Source organism: Juglans regia, chromosome 9 (genome assembly GCF_001411555.2).
Source record: "Juglans regia cultivar Chandler chromosome 9, Walnut 2.0, whole genome shotgun sequence".
NCBI lineage: Eukaryota > Viridiplantae > Streptophyta > Magnoliopsida > Fagales > Juglandaceae > Juglans > Juglans regia.
Window position 1 is genome coordinate 21,264,071 of NC_049909.1, and position 19,085 is coordinate 21,283,155.

Genomic DNA, 19,085 nt, shown 5'->3' on the forward strand with positions numbered 1-19,085 from the left:
GCAGTTTGAATTACAAGTAAATGTGAAGAAAGGAGTACCAATAAAATCTGTCATATCATAGCAGAGGCTCTTTCAAATGATTTTTCATATCATCTTGTTTGCCACTGGGCCGCAGCAGTCATACTCGAAATCCTTTTCTTTGAGGTGGTCTGTGGAGTGGAGAACGCATTTCTTAATCTCAGTTAAGTCTTTTGTCCTATCCGTGGAAGTGAAAATCTTGCAATTAAGGTTATCAAAGTTAAAAGGTTGAAACAGAGTGACTTCCTTTGAAGACCATCAAGTTGGAAGTCCAGTTGTACCATCTGGCCATATACAAGCTTTTAATCTCAACTACATCAAAGTCATTTCAAAATGATCAGATCCATGGCTACTGAAGTTACCCTTATCTAAAAGCATTAATTTGAGAATTATATGAAAATACATCCTGCGATCATTCTCAAGACTTGCGAAGTGATAATTGGGGTCAGTTAACATGTAGTACTATTGCAAACATTTTGCCATCTCCTCGTCACAGCTCCTAGCAGGATTAGGGTCTCTTCACTCTTGCAATTCCCTGCCCCGATTGCTGGCAATCCGAGCAGGGGAGGGGTTGCGAGCACCATGATTCAGGGCAGCTGTTCGGGGATTGCTGCGACTCGCAGTCCTCTAACCAATTATCGTTTTAGAGAAGTCGACCAGTTTTTATATGAAATGAAAAACAGCCTCCTTTCATTTAAGAAGAATACCAACCGACATATACTTACAACGATGGCAACTCATGCATCCAAGTTAGTATATATATGTTTCATCTTTTTTATTCATATATCCACAATCACAAACAACACAAAGCATATAATAAAACGATATAAGGAGTCATCATCCATCAATTCTTCATATTCTTCCTAGTTGACTCTTATCAATACTTGTCCAGAGGGAGACGATATTTTCCATAATTTAGCTCCCTTTTATTTTCGGGTTGGAATTTTTATTGAAAACCTGAAATTATGACGAAAATGTCTACTTCATACATTACGAACACGGTTGAAACATTAATCCTTTTAAAAAGAGAGTATAAGTGAACAAAGCTTTAAAAAGGGACGATAAGGTCTGATTTTCTACAATTTTTTAGTGTAAATATCTTTTACAATTTGGAGAGAGATACACACAGAATGTGGATCTCACTGCATTAAAATTGGCAACATAAAATACCGTGACATCAACATGATGTGTCTACCCTTCTTTCCAAATTATAAAAGATATTTGGGGCAGAAAATTATAGGAAATCTGGATTCAAAAAGGAAAATGTCTGAGTCTAGGGCTTTTCATTATGAATGGGTGGTTTCCGATGGGGTTGCGCATAATCCATCACTACAATGTCTTCCACAGCCTGATCATTTTCCTGAACATCTGCTGTTTCTATAGAATCATGTTGCACAGATCCCTCCAGTGACCGCACGTTCCTCTTCAATCCCTTCACGAGAACATCATTATATATACCATGTTAGACCACCAGTACCACTGCTCACATGCGTTTTCATGCAAACATATATAACGATGTGATCGCATGACTCGAGTTACCCGATCTTTTGCTATATGTGGTTATTCTCAGTATCATGCATGCATGCATGGATTCATGCCATACCCTTTGCCGGGACATATATAGTGGAGATCGATAGAAGGTGGGCCATAAGTCTTGGACATGACCACCTTTCCCAACATACAACTGACAAACAACTAAGCTATACGAATCCATCTAAATTAAGAAACAAAAGCATTGAGTAAGTTATCTACCTTTATATTTCTCGCCAGTTGCAAATCTTTTTGGAAAGATGTTGGTGCTTTAGTATTCTCATTTCCTGCACATCCGACACTATATATATCAATATAATCACTCTAGTCTATATTAGTTATGATTATATAATATGATGATGATGCTCATAGTGGTAAAAACGGATGGTCAAATCCTCCTAATTTACAGACTAAGGCATGCAGCTTTTTCTCTCTGCACAATGCCAGCTATTTGCGCAGAGATTGTGCAGATCATGTGTGGTTTTTTTTTTATTATATATAAGTGACTAGAAGAGTACAGAAGTGGCAATTGCAATTTAACGGTAATAAGAGATTAACTGTGTATACAAATTTAGCATAGGTTATTATATTGTATTATATATTGTCTAGCTGAACATAAAATAATGAAGTAATTTACAGTTTGAACGCGCTGTCTAAGTGTTTAGTGTTCTAGACTTTATAGAATAGATCTTGCATGGATCGCACTTTTCCCATGTTTAATATACCTGCGGCTTGCCTAGCTAGGAGAAGAAAGGACCCAGAATAGTCTTCGATCTATATTGCTTTGAGAAGAGGTAGCAACTAACAAAAGATGAAGGTTGTGAAACAAGCTATCCAGATTTTGTAACGTTTTCTCTCATGGTAAAGTATATATAGCTAGCTAGGAGTTCAGTTCTTCATTTTTGTATCTCTTGTGGCATGTATGTATACGTGCAAAGAATTCAACAAAAGCCTCAATTTGAAGAGAACCTGAAGTAGCTCCATTTGTCGGGTCTTGTTTCTTATAAAGAGCATTTGGATCATTGATCTGCTTGTGAACGCCACCCCGAGTACTGTGGACATGATTGTTGTTACGTCCACTAGTTTTGACTTCTTGTTGTTGTGATATGCACTCCTCCAAGGCGGGAGGCCTCAAACTTGATGTGATTGATGTCTCAAAAGCCTTTGATTTTTCTGCATACTACAACGAAATAACATATATAGAGTTTAGACCATTCTTCTTCAAATGTTTTACAAGTTATATATTTTAATTACTGCATATGAATGAGAAAAAGTGTAGTCAAATTAGTATAGTAGTTTGATCAAATATGTTTATCCCTGAAGGGTTTTAGGTCATTTCTGGCTAAATGAGCATGAAAAACATAAATAAATTAAGTGGTCACTTAATTCCATGGAATGAAGAGATCATTTTCACGGGATTACCATCTCATGTATACGATTGCTCGTTATTTGATTTATAAAGAATAAACGTACGTAGATGATAAAAGTTTAATTAAAATACCAACCTTGCTGAAATGGTAAATTTGTTTTCCATCCCCGGCCTTATCAGAAAGCCGTAGACGGCGGGCATCACATGCATGCAGAGTAAGACATGATAGGAGAATGAGGAGAACAAGAGAAGGCATGGTGGCCAGGTTCAGCAATGATCACTTTGAACTGGATAATTTTCAGGTTAAAATTAAGTCAGAGAATAGCAAATGAGGTGAGAATTTCAGGGTTAGGATTTCCAAGTATTTGTAGTGGAAGTGGCAAGGAGTGCATTAAATGCAGGTTTTGTATGGGACGAGAGACGTTCTTTAAGAGAACATGCAGGTGTTTGGGTGATGAACCTTGAAAACGAAAATGAAGATATTGGCCGGGCCGACCTTGTCCCCCTGCTCTCTCATTTCTTAATAACTGGGGGGGCCTCAATATTGAAGCGAAAGGTACCACATATTGTAGAGTCGCGTAATGTTGAACATATGAATATATTAATATGGATGTTTGCGCAGAGATCATCAGAAACTTTTGGATTTTTCTACGGAGATAGAACCCTATGGATCATAAGAAATGACCATTGCACACGAAAGACACTTTCACAGTAGCTAGCTAGTACTTGTATACAACATTTTGATTCACAAGGTAATTTAATATCAAATTATGCAACGTTGGCCGTGTTCACACCGTTTTGTAAATAGAAGATATATACTATCAAAAGTATGTGAAATTTCTTTTTTCTAAAAAGGTTATGTAACCCAAAAAAAGAGAGAAAATAAGGGCTATACATACATACATACATACATACATACATACATTGGTGAGATCTGGACTTAAAAATGTAAAAGAGCATGTTTCACCAGGAAGAACTAGGACCTACCCATGTGTTTCTGTAGATCAAGACCTCCATTCTTTGTCTGTGTGTTCTATACAAGTTACTTTTGCATGGATTGCTAGTTGCAGCTATATCTAATTTGTTCTTTATCTGCGGTCAAATAGTCAATTATATACAAAATTGGGGTGAGATTTAATTTAAATGGGTATAGAAGATGATTCAATTAATTTAGAAATGAAGGTTGGACCATGTGGGACCTGTAGAGGAGTGGAGTAGGGATAGGGACAGGGGACAAAGAAGCATGGCAAGACCGTCTCATGAGCCTCCTCTTTGGAACATCGAAGGGTCGAGTCCCCTCCCTCCCCTCCCACCACGTCTGTATAGAGCATGCATTCCACGTGCTATGCTGCCCATGTGCCTTTTACATACTACGTACTACATTGCCATGTCATCTTTCTATAGTACTAATTGTCTTAAATCTGAAGAACGATATTCATAAGTACTCTGTTAACCATTGGAAATCTAATACAAGTTATCTCAGCATGTCAAATTATTAGCAAAATAGATGAAAAATCATTCATTTGGTGTTTGAGTTGCAATTATCGTTCCAATTTTATTGGATGTCCCCGAGGGGACAAAAATGGTTCCAAGTAATTAATAACTTGTCCCTGCTCTGATACAATGAACTTCTTGTACCAATTAACATCTCTTTAAATTTCTGTTTGAATAGTAGTATGATGTCTGGATTTGGAGAGGATGTGGCTCCCACATATTGTTTATTTCTCTCCAAATCTGAACTCTGGTCACAAATTATAAGGAAGTTTGATCCATGCCTTGCAAAGAATTAGGCAATATTTTTAGTTTTCAACCTCTGGTTCTCGAGAAATTCTTCACGAAGGAGGGCAGTCTCTGCATGTACAGTTGCATTGTACGTTCCTTATAACAGGTTGCAAAAGACTATCTCAAAACACCAACACCAGGACCAACCCCTCCCACTTTTCCAGAATCAACGCTTAGCCTAATATTTGATTTAAGAAACACACACAGACAAGTGCTCTCCATAAAAGGAGTGATTATGCTTTGCTTCCTTTTCATGATTGTAATTAAAAGGAACTTCCAAGAGAAATACATATTAGAGAGCATGATTGTCAAAAGCGAGCAGCATGAAATTTTAAAATGCGACTGGTTCTTGGTTTCAAGCTGTACATATGTATATATATACACTTATGCTAGGCTTTTGTAATTAATCCTGCATAATGTAATTATGTAAGGAGACGACAAGAAGCATATGAAATATGGCGAAACCTTGAAGGAAAAATGCAAGTAAAATATCAATAGATTCTAATGCCCAAATGTGTTTTCGCCGCTGTAAGTAACATAGAGAAACCCATCTTCATCCTTCTTCTCCTCGTATATAGCAGACATCATTGCACCTGCAAAAACCAAAAAAAAAAAAAATTAGTAGGTCATCTCAAATCAAAATGCTCAAATAGAGCATTATCTTGTAGAAGATGGTATAATCAGAGCAAGGTTTACCTGTTGGTGGAAGAACATTATCCACAAATACAAAGATTGCCTTTTCTGCACTCAGTTTAATCCTTTTGCGAATGACATAGACAAATTGCCCCACTGTCAGGTCAGCCGGAACAAGGTATCTGTGATTGTATCAAGGTGAGAAGGGGGTGGAAAAATCACCAAAACAAATATATTTAACACAAGGGGGATGACCATAGTTCTTGGTATAAATTTTTATCCCACTGATGTCTCTCAAGAGTTTGACTACAGTTCCCTCTGAAACACCGATGAATACAACTTCCTGAGGCTTTTTTCTTTTCTTTTCTTCTTTTTTTATAACTAACCTTTCCCAAGACTGAACTTTTTTTTTTATTGGCACTGGGTGTCCAGGAACGGCATCCCGACTTATCCCGGACTGAACTTAAACAAGATCATGGATGTTGGAAAAGAAATGGGGAATGTGATGGGAAATTCCAGAGAAAGTAATAGTAGGAATTACTTACTTTTTCTTGTCGATGCTTGGGATATCACTTCTCTCCGCCTTCTCCACGATAACCTTCAAATTATATGATAAAGTTTCCAGAAAAGTCAGCTTTGGAAGCCAAGAGGGTAGAATGCCGATTCAATCCATGTTAATGACTGGAAAGCTAGTAAAGCAGAAAATCATCTTTAAAAGAAACAAGAAAAAGAAAAAGAAAAAGAAAGTCGTGTCCTATATTGAACCCAAACAATCATGGATATGGAAGAATGAGAACAGTGTACTACCTGACAGACAATGCCGTCCACCCAAATATTCAGAAATTTGTTGTTTTCTATGGTGACAGTCATACAGCCACATTATCAGTAGTATAAGATTTGATTTCTAAAGTATGACATTGCAACACTATCATCTAACGTTCATTGATCAAAGCTTTCCAACTTCCAAGGCAAAAACTAACTTGAACCAAAATTGAGAACAAGAAGTAACGCGACCTAAATATCTATAACTTCCTATAGAGATCCAGTATCGGCCTTTTCTTCCTCAGATAAAATAAAAGGTTTCAAAAACCTCTGTTTTAACAAGACAAGCAAAATTACATGTCAGAGACTATATAAACTTTGCGAGAAGTAAAACAGTAAACAGCCTTCATACAGAAAGTCTAGATACAGTACTTTGTTATGGCACGCCTGAGCCAGAAATCTTAAGGATATGCACCAAGAATGATGAAATGAGACTACTTAACTATACCCGTACCAGATATAAAATAAAAGGAACAGAATTAAGCTATCTTCGGTCCACACAGGAATCACAACTGCAGTCCCAAACCAAATATAAAAAGTGGTGTACTTCAATTCTCCTAGATCACCTGGCTAAAACATACCCCAAGCAGATGCTCAAATTCCAAATGTTATCTTTCAAGGCATCATAAATCATCAAGCCATAAATCATTGACAAACATCAATGCCCAATATGCATTTGCACACACATCCTTCAAATGCAAATTAACACATTGCTTTTTTCTTTATATTGCTTGCATTCATAACCCAGAAAACAGGGAATAAATACAAAACCAAAGACATACTTCAAATACAATTACAATCCATATGCAGTTAAACCCAAACTTTGGCTTCTCAATTCACAATTCAAATAAAAACAAACTGAAACTGCAAGAATAATTGAGCTTAAAAAGTAACAATTATTACTCACCGGTATCCTATCAGGATATTTCTCCCTAATTCTGGCAGCCTCTGCCCGTCTCTTCTCTGAAGACAAGACATAACATATACTCGTAAATTCAACATGTTACCCATTCTTCCATACACAATACACGGAAGATAAAAAAAACGAAGAGTACATTTTCTCCAAATAAACAGTAAATACTACATACCAAGATCATGCTCTTGCTTGAAGTAACTCTTTGCCATTTTCCCTGAAATTACCATCAAATTCTTTAAGTTTTTCGCTATTCTTCCACTCAATGGATGATAAACTATTTCTCCGACAATTAAGAGCCATAATAATATTAAAGAAGAAAAAATCGATCAAACCCAAAACTATGCAGGACAGAGTTCGCGAACCGTGACCAAAATTACAACACATCAACTCTATAGTTTAAGTTCTTGCAGTCGTTACTGAGAAAAAAACCAAAAATATCAAATTGCACTATTTTTTCCAACAACTTTTACCCACAATTGCACCCAGAAGAACATGATCGATAACAACAAGCGCATGCATATACCCAAAATCAAATGATTGAGATAATTCGGTGCACGAGCTCTTTTGAAGGGAAGAAGAAAAAACTATGAACCCAACTAGCTTTCTCAATATCGAACACCCTTAAATAGAAAAATCTTTAATTAAATGGAAAAAAAGAACTTAAATTTATCACAATCGAACGGTAAATACAGGGGCTTTGCGTTGATCAGAAGACGAATCGATCAATCGACTATTCAAACAGATTACTAAGTAAATGAAACCATTAAATTAATCGAGAATATAATTGAACAATAGAAAGCATAAAATCAAACAAAACAAGGACAAAAATAGAAAGGATCTCGTGAAGACGAACCGCGCAAAAGGAGATAACTTTTTCTGATGAGAACTCAACGAAGCTCGTGGGTTTGGTTGAAGATAGAAATCGAGACGGCTTTGCTTTCGGTTTTTGGAGTACAAATACAGATTAATAATACTATCAGTCTATCACATATCCTTAAGATACCAATATCATAAATATTCTAAATTTTAGAATGCGGTTTCTCGAGACTCGATATACTTGGGGAACAAGGCTGGGCGTCAGGATCAAACTCCCAGTGGACCCCACCTTTGGGACTATTTCATCTGAAAGGACGTTCAGGATACATCTTCGGTACGGCAAGGGTTGATCTGATCCGTGAAGACGCATTCGATTAAGGTACCTCCACGTGGAAGGATGAGAATATGCTTCCTTAATACTCTTGTACTTTCTATCCTAGGACTCTCTCTAAGCCCAGCCCAGCCCAGCCCAGACGTTTCTTAGGAGTTGGAATCCCCAGGTCAGTCTTTCCGAGACGAGCGGTGTTACGGCAGTCTGACACCATCTCATTCTATGATCCGGCCCCGTTTGGTTTAACATATTTCTCAATCAATTTCACCTGTCAATATTTAAACAGTACTTAAATATATATAATTGTTAAATTTAAATTTTAAATTTTTTTATTTAATTTTTATAATTTTTTTAAATTTTTAGACAAAACATAAAAATAATTCAATATTTTTAACTTCCAAAATAAAAATTATATTATAACAATATTCTAACTTTATAATATCTTTATCTAACTTTTTATTTTTTATTTTTTAAAATCTCTTAAAACATCTTAATTCAAACTATTTTATTATTATTTACGATATTATAAATCCAATTTGATAATTTAAGTTATGTTTGGATATCAAATCATCTCAATCTATTTTAAATTAATAATTGATAAAATTTACTACTTTTTAAACTTTCCACCCCCAACCAGACGGTGTGGACAATCTCACCGGCTCCCGCGAGAAAGGGTTGCGGGGAAGGGCTTAGGCCCAACCTAATATATATGTATATATATAAATATATATATATATAAATATATATATATATATATAAATATATATATATATATACTTGGTCATTATTGTCAACATGTCTCTAGGTAAACATTTCATTACTCTTGTCAATGGAAAAAGGCATTACGATTATGAAAAATGATAGATACAAACGGCATGCGTAACCACGGCGCAAGCGGTGCTTAGGCGGAAAAAGAAACGGTTCGTTTTGGATAAAACACATCGTCCACATTCTCCCTCCCTTGTCTTCCACATCCTCCCTCCCTCTGAAATCTGAATCGTTCCCTCCCCCACCTCCCTTCGAAGAACCTGCTCCTTCCCTCCGAATCGCTCCCTCCCCTAGCTCCCTTCGAAGACCAGCTCCCCTCCCTTAGACTTACCCTCCCTTTTCCCTCTCTCGAAAACGTTCTCTCCCTAACCTCCTTCGACAAAATTAAATTTAAAAAAAACAAGAGTTAGGTTATGGCGACGGGGTCGTCGGAAGGAGAAGATGAAGAGAAAGTTACAGGTAGAGAATACAGTGCTGATAGTGGAAGATGACCTTAGAGAAATGGGGAAGAAGGCGGCCTGGAGTGTCAGCTCTTGCAAGCCCGGCAATGGCGTCTTTTCTCTCTGCGACGACAACCTCGAGACCTATTGCAGTAATTAAATTACACCCACACCCCCCAAAACCAATCTCTCCCAATTCTTCCTCTTTCTATCTTTGAAAACTTAACCATTGCGTTTATTATTATATTTTTGCATTTCAGATCAGATGGCGCACAACCTCATATGGTTAATATTCAATTCCAAAAGAAGGTTAAGCTTCAAGTATGTGATATGCAGATTTTGAGCGTAGATTTTGCTTGATTCTTATTTTTTCTTTTTTGTTAACTAGTAGAAATTAATGAGTTTGTTTTGTTTTGAAGTTAGTTGTTCTTTATTTGGATTTCAAGCTTGATGAGAGCTGTTTCTATATTTCTCAGATTAGTTGCCCCTGTCCAGATTAGTCGCCCCTGTCCAAGAAGAAGCTTTCTTCCCGCATTTCTATTCTTCATTTTTTTTTTAATTAATACACGTGGCAATTGAAAAATATTATTTTACAAGCCGACTGTAAGCCGTTTGCAATTGCCGACTATACGTAGCAGTAGTGTTACAAATATATAGCAGCACATATTTCCATACAATATCGCATGCACAAAGCATAAACTATTATCTCAGTTCATGATCCGGCCACGTGCTAAGAACTCCCGTAAAATAAAACGTCCCAAAACCGATTGTATATATTCCAGCTCCAGTTAGGGGTATAATCGGTTCGATTTAGTCTAATTTTAGATAAAATTTAGGATCAAATTGGTATATAGCAGTTTTGCATTTTTAAAAATTGATTTCGCACCAATTACTCCCAAAATCGGTACTTCTGATTTTATCAGTTTTAGTTCAGTTCGATCTGATTTTTCAGTTTTAATATACTATATTATATATTACATAATATATATAATACTATATAATACTATAGTGATAATATATTGTACTATATTATAATATATATTATAATTGAATTATAGACTATAATTATATATTATATATAAAAATTATATACAATATAAAAAATTATAATATATATATATAAACTCGTCCGGTTCGGTCCGATCCGGTTAAAAAAAAAAAAATAGAACCGAATAGATTTTGACCGGTTTTAAGAAAAAAAAAATCGTACCGGATTGAACTGAACTCAATATCAGACCCAACCCATTGGTTCGGTCTGATTTACCGGTTCATCGGTTTTTTTTTTACATCCTTAACCCAAATTGCTAAAAGTTAAAGAAATAAAGATACCCTTATACCTATTTTATTACTATTTTATTATTTAGCTATTTTTTCTATATTAAAAATTTTAGAATATGACATTCTTACATAATTTAGGTGAAAATAATTCATTCAAAGTTTTGTAAAATTAAATCTATTTTTATTAAATTATATGATTATGTTAGTTGATTGAATTTTTTTTTTTATATTATGTAAAAAGGTTATATTTTAAAATTTTTAATCTAAATTCAAATAATTAAATAAAAGAAAAAAATAACTAAACAGTAAATCAATAATTAAAAAGATGTAGGTGTATCACTAATAATTGCATGCATGTCCCGGTCTTAATTGGTTATGATCTTTTGCCCAGCCATTTAGGTCCCAACTTGTCCCGGCCAATCTCCTTTTCCTTTGGACCATTCAACTCAGTAACCGAGTTCTGGGCTCCACATTACGCTGATTTGGACAAGTAGTGCTTCCAAATCCAACCCTTTCTTCTTTCTTTTCATCCCCTATTTTTTCTTTTGTTGCCTGTGAAAGAATATAGTCATGAGATCTCATCCATCCACCGCGGTCAAACATGAAACTTGAAAGCATCCGCAACCGGTCTTTGTCATGGTGTTGTGTTGTTTTCTTTTTATAGAAACAAAATTCAAACCCGACCTGTTTTTCGCCCTCTCTACATAATAATATATATATAATAATAATATATCTTCATCAAGTCCAAACCCCAATTAAACTGCATAGAAAAAATTAAGACCATACTAGTTATAAATAGTTATTAAGAACATGATTTGCCTTGTAAATAGACACTGATAAGATACTGGACCTTGTAAAAATGAATAGAATATTTAAAGTTTTGACATTTTAAAGCATATATACTTATATAGGTCTCCTTTTTCTTTTATGAAAAGCATGCTATTATTTGGGCCAACCAAGCAGGCTATGATAGTTTGTATATACATGCAGATAGTCATCATGTGATAGTAATTCTTGACGTCTGAATTTTTAAGCTTATGATGAAAATTATCAAACGACCTGCATGTGAATAAACCTTCATGCTTAATTATTGCAAGCATGCAGTGGCACAACAAGCAATTTTTTTTAAAGAGCCAACTTTTCTATTTTGTGACACATTTATAGGACTTTTCATCCTGACCTGATTTTTTTCCAGCCCAATCCAAAACCCGGATTGCAAAATCCGAGTATATCCGGTACCTTTTTTTTTTTTTTTGTTCAAGTTTGAAGGTTTTGATCTTATGCTATGGAAGGCAACAATAGTAGTAGAAAGGTTCAATCACACCAACAATGAGGTAGAATTTGTCTCGTTTCACTTATTCTCCCTTGTCTTCCAGATATTATGCCCCTCACCTCAGGAGTTTCACCCACAACCAAACCAGAGCACATGGATTAGTATAGCATAGTTACTATTTCTGTGAAAGCCTCCGTTTTAAAACGCTGAAGAATCTCGAACAATTTGATGAAAGCAAGGGCCAACTCATCACAGCATTGGTTTGTTTAGGTCTCGTTTGTATTCACAGTCCATATCAATTTATCTCACTACTATTCAATAATTTTAACTCATAAATCTCACTATTATTTATAATTCATTTTATTACTATTCACAATCAATCTCAATTCATTTTTAAATCCAAACGACACCTTAATCAATCACATCGAGAACAATTTAGGATTGGCTTTTCATTCATTATGAAAACGTAAACGGTAAAACTACCACACCCAATGGGCTCCTTTAAGAACTATATATACTAGCATTTCCGGGAAACCAAATTCACACGGAAAAAAAAGAACAGAAGCTTGTTGCCTTCCATAGCATAAGATCAAAACATTCAAACAGAAGAAGGAGGCTAAAAAAAAAAAAAAAAAGGGCAGGGGTGTATCGGATTGTAAATCCCCGGCCTGGGTCTAACTAGGGCTAACCCGGTCCGGGTTGTGGCCCGGGTTTGAAACCCGAGTTCCGGTTCGAATATACCAGGATTCCTAAGCCGAAACTTAGACGAACAATCATAACATTTGTGTAAAATAAAAAAGAGATTAAAAATTCAGAAAACATAACTATATAAGACTAGATCTCAATAATTTGCTATATACGCGTAAAAATAAAATCCTAAAAACATAATTTAATATACCTTTTAGATTTATGATGATAATATTCTATAGAATAATATTCATCTACTATTATTTTTGTAATAAAATATTTAGAATTTATTTTTTTCATAAAATCTATCAAATGATATTTTAGAATGCAATCTTACATTCTAGTGTATAATCTAATTTATTAAGTTTCATGTAAAATTTAGATATTTTCGTTTCACATTAAACATATAATAATATAATTGAGACCTTAAATAAATTTTTTCTTGCTCAATGAAGTCTTGAGGATAAAACCTCTCAACTATTTTTTATATAGATCATCAACCTTAATGATTTTTCTTGTATTTTCATTTTGAATTCGGTATTAAGAAGTCTAATATTGTATAACAACAAATTTTGAGATTCATATTAATAAATTTATTATTTCTTCAAAAATTATTTTAAATTAATCTTAGTGAAGCCACATCCTTGAAAAGGGATAATATATAGAAGTTATATAAAATTTTGGAACTATAGGATGAAATTGGAGAGAGACATTTTTATAAATATTTTGAAATTTTAAAAATTTTTAGAGAGCATACGGAGATCATAACTTTTTTGGGAGAGTCATTGTCTATATTTATAGAATTAAATGAAATGTAGGTTGATTTTAAAATTTCAAAACATTTTGGGGGCCTTCAGCCCAACGTGGGTCCGCCACTGCAAGCAAGCGCCTGGGAATCGAAATTTTGATTGAAAAAATTTAATTGGAAGCGGTTTTGTATATTAATATGCGTATTTATTTAATATAATTAGTTAAAAAATAAATTTTATTAAAAATAATATTAATTTAAATTTAAAATATAAATATAATAATATTAATATACAAATTGGTACGCAAACTTATTTGTAAATAATAAAATTCATTTTGATATATTCTTAACTCAATGTAAATATTGACGATTACGTGAGAGACCGTAGACTCGATTGAATTTTCCAGTTTACATGCAAAAATCAAAATGCAAAAATAATTTTTTTTATTATAATAACATAAAATAGGATTAGATCATAAATAATAGTAAAAATAAACTTTTCATATTCAATCAATGCAGGTTGATATATATATATATATATTGTGAGGTTATTAAACGACGTTGTAAGATACGTTAAGTCGATCACATTACAGATAGAATTAGTTGAATTCTAAAATTAATAAACCTAGAAACTCATCGAAATATTTTCCTGGGTTTATTCTTTTCTTTTTTCTTTAAAAAAAAAAGGGAAAAAAAAAAAAGAACAAAAGAAAAGGCTTATGGCTGTGAATAGTGGCCTGTCAGTAGGCCAGACCCAGCAGAGAGTCGATCAACCGATGGGCTGGGCTTTCTCTGGAGAGGCCCTTTGGGCTGTACGGTTGCTTGGCCGCTTGCTTGGGAAAGAGGTTGACTCTCAGGAGGAGGCGTGACGACTGAGGACGAGAGAGAAAGCACAAAGCCATTCCAACCTCACATCGGCACCGTGAAGTCTCTCTCTCTCTCTCTCCCCGAAACCCTACCCCATTTTCCGACTTCCGTTGACCCACCGTCGGATCCTTTCCTTTTCGTTTTAGAAGGAGAAGTAATGGGTTTGATCAAGAGCACCTTTTCGTTCATGATGGGCACTGTGGTCGGAATTTACGTGGCCCAGAACTACGCCGTTCCGAATATCAAGAAGCTCGCCGGAACTGGGCTTCTCATTGCGAGGCACATCGAAGAGACTTATCGCAAGCCGAAGAAGAGGGACGAGGATGATTAGTTTCCCGGTTTACGACAGCCAGGTTTTCTTTTTCCCTTTATTGGTGGGTAGGGCTTTGTGGTGGAGGTGATGGTCGTTGTCAGTTGGGAATTGAGATAAAAATCTGGGCAATTTGTTTCCTTTTGGTTCCAAATTTTATTGCAATTTCTGCTAGTTCGACTCAATTTTTGGTCTTTGAGATACTAGACAATGAAAAAAAAAAAAGAGAGACTGGAAGTTTTATAGTCGCTCGTTTATTTGTTATATTTACAATAACTATTAAACTTAATTGCCTAGAGATGGAATTGAATAGAATGTTTTGACACTAGAAGTATCTTTGTGTTAAACTATTATTTAAATTGGCCCCAACAGCGATGGTAATTGGAAGTATGTTATCATTCGCAGCATTCTGGAAAGTGAAACACTTACTGCTGAATTATCAACTTCAAGTTGTTGATTGAGTAATGGTTTTTGCAGTCTTGTCAACCCTGATGAAGGTTATACAGAGTTGTTTACTTAGGTCATTGAATAGAGTTGTTAGAAACAGTCCTAAAGGTTCCAGGTGCCATGTATTATATGTTGAGCAATTGGTATTCAGTAGTTACAATTCATTGCAGCAAGAAATGCAATACATGATGGAAAGCAGTTGTTAATCAAGCATACGGGCAATCATTCAACATTGTCCATTCTAAACGAAAAACCAGTTCGGTCAATACTTGGTTGCACTATTGATACCATGAAGCAATGAAGATTACCATGCCCTTCATTGCAATCTGTCCCTGCATCAAGAAAGTAAATTTCGATTGCAGGTCTATAGAAGAAATATCGGTATGGATAAAGAAATTCCGGTATTCAGATCATTTTTTTTTATAGGTAATTCTGGTAATCAGATCATGGTAGGATTTATTTTCTTGATGCAAATACAGATTCATGCAGGGAATGAAATCTTGTTTTTAGATAGCAATTTCAGTTCCTGTCAAGTTTTTGTGCACAGAGAGAGAGAGAGAATGAACTGGATAAATGAGTCAATGTGGCAGCTAATTCTTTTTTATTTTTTTCTAAGCAAGCAAATATATCATTCAATAAGAAAAACGAGATACATGAGGAGGGGATGAGGTTCCCCTTCAAACATTCCATTACAACAATTACAGTGCAAAAGTGAAAAATAAATGGGTTTTAGGATCAAATACTTGGTCCTCACCCATACATTAAATATGGTGTTTTTACAGTTCACATAGCTATGCAAACTATGAAACTACTGTTGGAGACCGTGGAAGCTAAAGGTGCAATGCGGTTGGAAGGGGAAGTGAGTTCCAACTTCCAAGCAGAGACTAGAAGTTGGGATTGGGTGGCACTGAAAGGTGAAAGAAACAATTTTTAATATTTAAAACCAGAAGTTTTTATACAATTGGGGAAGAAGCTTTTGTAGCAGTACTTGCAAACTCGTTATGGGACTTAATTTAGAGTAATTTTAGTAGATAAAATAAAATCCCTTGATCAGTTTAGGATCCATTTATTGAAGTGTACTTTCGTATTCTGAAAGAGCTTATACGATTTTCCGTTCCATAAATTTTGGTACTAGAAATAAATAGAAATGTTGTTTCTTATTCTAAATTTTATCCCCAGTCATACTTATTATGCAATACATTTCATGTAATTCTCATTTAAATGACTGGCATATGAAATTACTCATAATGTCGTATAAATAAGTGTAATTGAGAATAATAAGATTTTGGATTAAGAATATCATTGCTCGAAAATAAAAGGAATCATGGAATCCATATACCGTAGTTTTTACTTCTAGAACTAAACTACATATATATATATATATATATATATATATATATATATATTACATAATTAAGGATAGCTGCTATATTTACAAAATCATCGTCTAAGAGGCAGAAGTCATTTTCTCGCTCTACAAACTTTGCACTGACATTTAACCATAAGCCGTCTGTTTATCAACTCCACCCTTGTCGATTCTACTCGATGGTAAGGTACAAATCATTCGATTCTGAAGAAGACGTCTCAGTCTCTGACGGAGAGAGACTGAATGGGGAGGGCTTCTGCATGTAAAATGAACGCCATTCGTCGATGCATGCCATTTGACAAGGATCCAAACATGGAACTCCTCTCTGTTCTTGAAGGTTCAGAATACTTTCAGTTTTGCCAAGAATCCGAACTGCATGCCTCACGTTCTCTTCCCTCTCTTCAATGGCGCTGCTCAAAGCCTTCATGCATATAAAACGCTCCATGTTGGCGAGGCAGGCTCCCAGAATATCAGAGATCATGACAACAACAGCTTCATATAATTTCTCACCCGTCTGGTCATTTGCGCCGTGTTTGTTTCGAAGCATAGTTTGACTTATTCTGTACATGGAATTGGCAGCTAGTGCGTCGACAGGCCACTTCGAAGAGAGTTGCTTTAAACATTGACTTGTGGGGTTCTTGACGAACTCCGCAAGCCTGTTCTTTGCTGCATCTGAAAGTTCTTGAAGTGTTTCCTTAGGACTTTTTCCTTGAAGGGACAGTTTATGTAGATCCACATCGAACCACTTGTGATAGAGTTCCACTTGTACCCACACCACCTCTGCTGCTCTTTTGGTGTTGATAAGATCTTCTCTTGCATGCAGTTTATTTTCTACGAGTCTTACATACATCAGACCTTCATTCACACCAGATACTAGTTCTTTAACTGATTTGGGGCTGATGCTTGGAAGTGCTAATGCGATACTTGTTAGCGTCGCCACAGGAAGAGCCCAACAATTTGGTGGTTCTTCAAAATCTAGAGAGGGAATTTGGTTACTGTCAAACTCTCCAACTCCCTTGAATCCCCGTGTAGATCTCTCCAATAGTTTTATGAGGTATTTGGGCCGATTGTTTTCCCCCATCCGAAACCAATAAACAGTAGGATCACAATGGCATTTCATCATCCTCCCAACCAATGCTTCCTCGCCTTCGAGATGCAAAACAAAACCGCTAAGATCCACCTTTGAGGAATGCTGTGATCCTGAAACTGATTCAGTGTTTGAAACTTTCTCGACTGTAAACTTTTTTATCCGTTTGCAGCAGTTGCAGCATGACAAGATCCAGCTTACAAAGTAAATGGAAATGAGGCGAATCGCTTTGCTCATTAGCACAATTCCGATCTGCACTGTGATACACAAGTTTAAGAATCGATCTTTCGCATCATGAGCAAGTTTCCTACAGTGCCTGTTACGAATTCGTAACAAAGTTAACGGGCACTCTTTCAGCTCTAATAGGCTCTGGATCCAATACTTCTCTACTTTAAATTCATTTTTGCAAGTTTGATTCCAGCTTGTGTTTGTGCACCTGAAACTGATGGCGCTGAACCATCTACAAGCTGGGCCAATAGTACCGACTGCTACTGCAATAGTCTGTGTAACAAGAACTAAACAGGCCGACCACTTATAATCAGACTCTCCACTGCAAAATTTGAAAGACCAGGGCATGAAGTAGGATCTAATCATGGCTTCCGCTAAAGTTGCGGCGCTCAGAAGACAGAAGGCTCCCGAAGCGGTGCACGTCACTGAACGCCCCATCACAAACTGGGGGCTGCCCGTATGAGCCATCATCCAATGTTTCATAAGATCCTCTCTAAGTTTGTCAACAAGCGGTTTATCACTTTCATTCGAGCCTTCTTTCAGAGCTAATTGGTACTTTTTATTGTACTTGTATTCCAAATACTGCTTGGTATTCGGGACAGTTAAAGCAGAAAAACTCAAGAGAAGAAGCAAAACAAGCATGATAAACATGATGAAAGCATGTTCTTTCCAGAAAACAAAGATTACCCCGGTACCTAATTGGATGCAGATATTCACAATAACAGTAATAACAAGAATAGCCAAAGCCATAATGTTCATAAATAATTCTCTGTTCTCCATGGTTCCAAGAGAAGGCATGGAATTGCCCATTACCGTACAGATGAAGACCGCGCTGCTGAGTTTCGCAAGCTGATCCTGGCGGCGAGGCATCGCGGTATTTAGATCGACCGACAGTTTAATTGCCACGGCTAACAAGGTCAGGGAAGTGGCGTTGAGAGAGGAGAATTTTGAAGGGAACCAGAACTTCCGCTGGCGGATTCCATGGATGGCATCCACGGCCATGGAGAAGAGAAAAGCCAGGGACGCAGCTGCAACGTAGATGCCAATCCATGGCATCGGCTGGCTGAACTTTGTGTCATCCAGATTCCCATCAACGTTGCAACCGAGCTTCCCCATCTTTCTTCCGTTGCCCTGTTCAGTGTAAAAGGGTTTGAATTTGCTTTTGCTATTGAAATATGTGACTTATAACTTCTTCATCTTGAACTTTTGACCAGAAATACCACTGTCTTCTTGTTGGACATTCTATTCCAGTCAGTCTCCGAATCACAAATGAACCCCCTTTTGGTTTCATAGGCACCAAGGAATCTGATTGGTTTTCATTCTCGGGGGCGGGCGGGTCAAGCTCTTTTGTCTTCTGTTGCTGGAGGGA

The 19,085-nt window shown here is 36.0% G+C and overlaps 4 protein-coding genes and 1 pseudogene across 4 annotated transcripts; 2 read left to right on the forward strand and 3 right to left on the reverse strand.

The window, feature by feature from the left end:
- Positions 1 to 1,220: 1,220 nt before the first annotated feature.
- Positions 1,221 to 3,198, reverse strand: LOC109013137. Its single transcript, XM_018995119.2, has 4 exons — positions 3,054 to 3,198; positions 2,518 to 2,728; positions 1,771 to 1,835; positions 1,221 to 1,450 (listed from the first exon to the last, which is right to left on the reverse strand). The coding sequence occupies exons 1-4, from the start codon at positions 3,171 to 3,173 to the stop codon at positions 1,292 to 1,294; spliced, it is 555 nt and encodes a 184-aa protein (XP_018850664.1). The 5' UTR covers positions 3,174 to 3,198; the 3' UTR covers positions 1,221 to 1,291.
- Positions 3,199 to 4,924: 1,726 nt separating this feature from the next.
- On the reverse strand, positions 4,925 to 8,153 carry LOC109013115 (autophagy-related protein 8f). The gene is made up of 6 exons (XM_018995083.2): positions 7,924 to 8,153; positions 7,243 to 7,284; positions 7,062 to 7,117; positions 5,878 to 5,930; positions 5,396 to 5,514; positions 4,925 to 5,292 (listed from the first exon to the last, which is right to left on the reverse strand). Exons 2-6 carry the CDS (start codon positions 7,277 to 7,279, stop codon positions 5,201 to 5,203), a joined length of 357 nt encoding a protein of 118 aa, XP_018850628.1. The 5' UTR covers positions 7,280 to 7,284; positions 7,924 to 8,153; the 3' UTR covers positions 4,925 to 5,200.
- Positions 8,154 to 9,398: 1,245 nt separating this feature from the next.
- LOC118349439 lies at positions 9,399 to 9,925 on the forward strand (annotated as a pseudogene).
- A 4,343-nt stretch (positions 9,926 to 14,268) lies between these two features.
- Positions 14,269 to 14,919, forward strand: LOC109013114. Its single transcript, XM_018995082.2, has one exon. It carries the CDS (start codon positions 14,436 to 14,438, stop codon positions 14,607 to 14,609), a length of 174 nt encoding a protein of 57 aa, XP_018850627.2. The 5' UTR covers positions 14,269 to 14,435; the 3' UTR covers positions 14,610 to 14,919.
- A 1,444-nt stretch (positions 14,920 to 16,363) lies between these two features.
- On the reverse strand, positions 16,364 to 19,038 carry LOC109014702. Its single transcript, XM_018997196.2, has one exon. The coding sequence runs from the start codon at positions 18,830 to 18,832 to the stop codon at positions 16,574 to 16,576; it is 2,259 nt and encodes a 752-aa protein (XP_018852741.2). The 5' UTR covers positions 18,833 to 19,038; the 3' UTR covers positions 16,364 to 16,573.
- Positions 19,039 to 19,085: the final 47 nt, after the last annotated feature.

Coding starts and splice junctions, on each gene's coding strand:
- LOC109013137 (XM_018995119.2), bottom strand. CDS start 3,173: ATGCCTTCTCTTGTTCTCCTCATTCTCCTATCATGTCTTACTCTGCAT. Junction 1,836..2,517: donor GACAAATGGAGCTACTTCAG/GTTCTCTTCAAA, acceptor TCGGATGTGCAG/GAAATGAGAATACTAAAGCA. Junction 1,451..1,770: donor AACTGGCGAGAAATATAAAG/GTAGATAACTTA, acceptor GTTCTCGTGAAG/GGATTGAAGAGGAACGTGCG.
- LOC109013115 (XM_018995083.2), bottom strand. CDS start 7,279: ATGGCAAAGAGTTACTTCAAGCAAGAGCATGATCTTG. Junction 5,931..7,061: donor AATATCCTGATAGGATACCG/GTGAGTAATAAT, acceptor TATAATTTGAAG/GTTATCGTGGAGAAGGCGGA. Junction 5,293..5,395: donor TAATGTTCTTCCACCAACAG/GTAAACCTTGCT, acceptor TGGTTTTTGCAG/GTGCAATGATGTCTGCTATA.
- LOC109013114 (XM_018995082.2), top strand. CDS start 14,436: ATGGGTTTGATCAAGAGCACCTTTTCGTTCATGATGGGCACTGTGGTC.
- LOC109014702 (XM_018997196.2), bottom strand. CDS start 18,832: ATGGGGAAGCTCGGTTGCAACGTTGATGGGAATCTGGATGACACAAAG.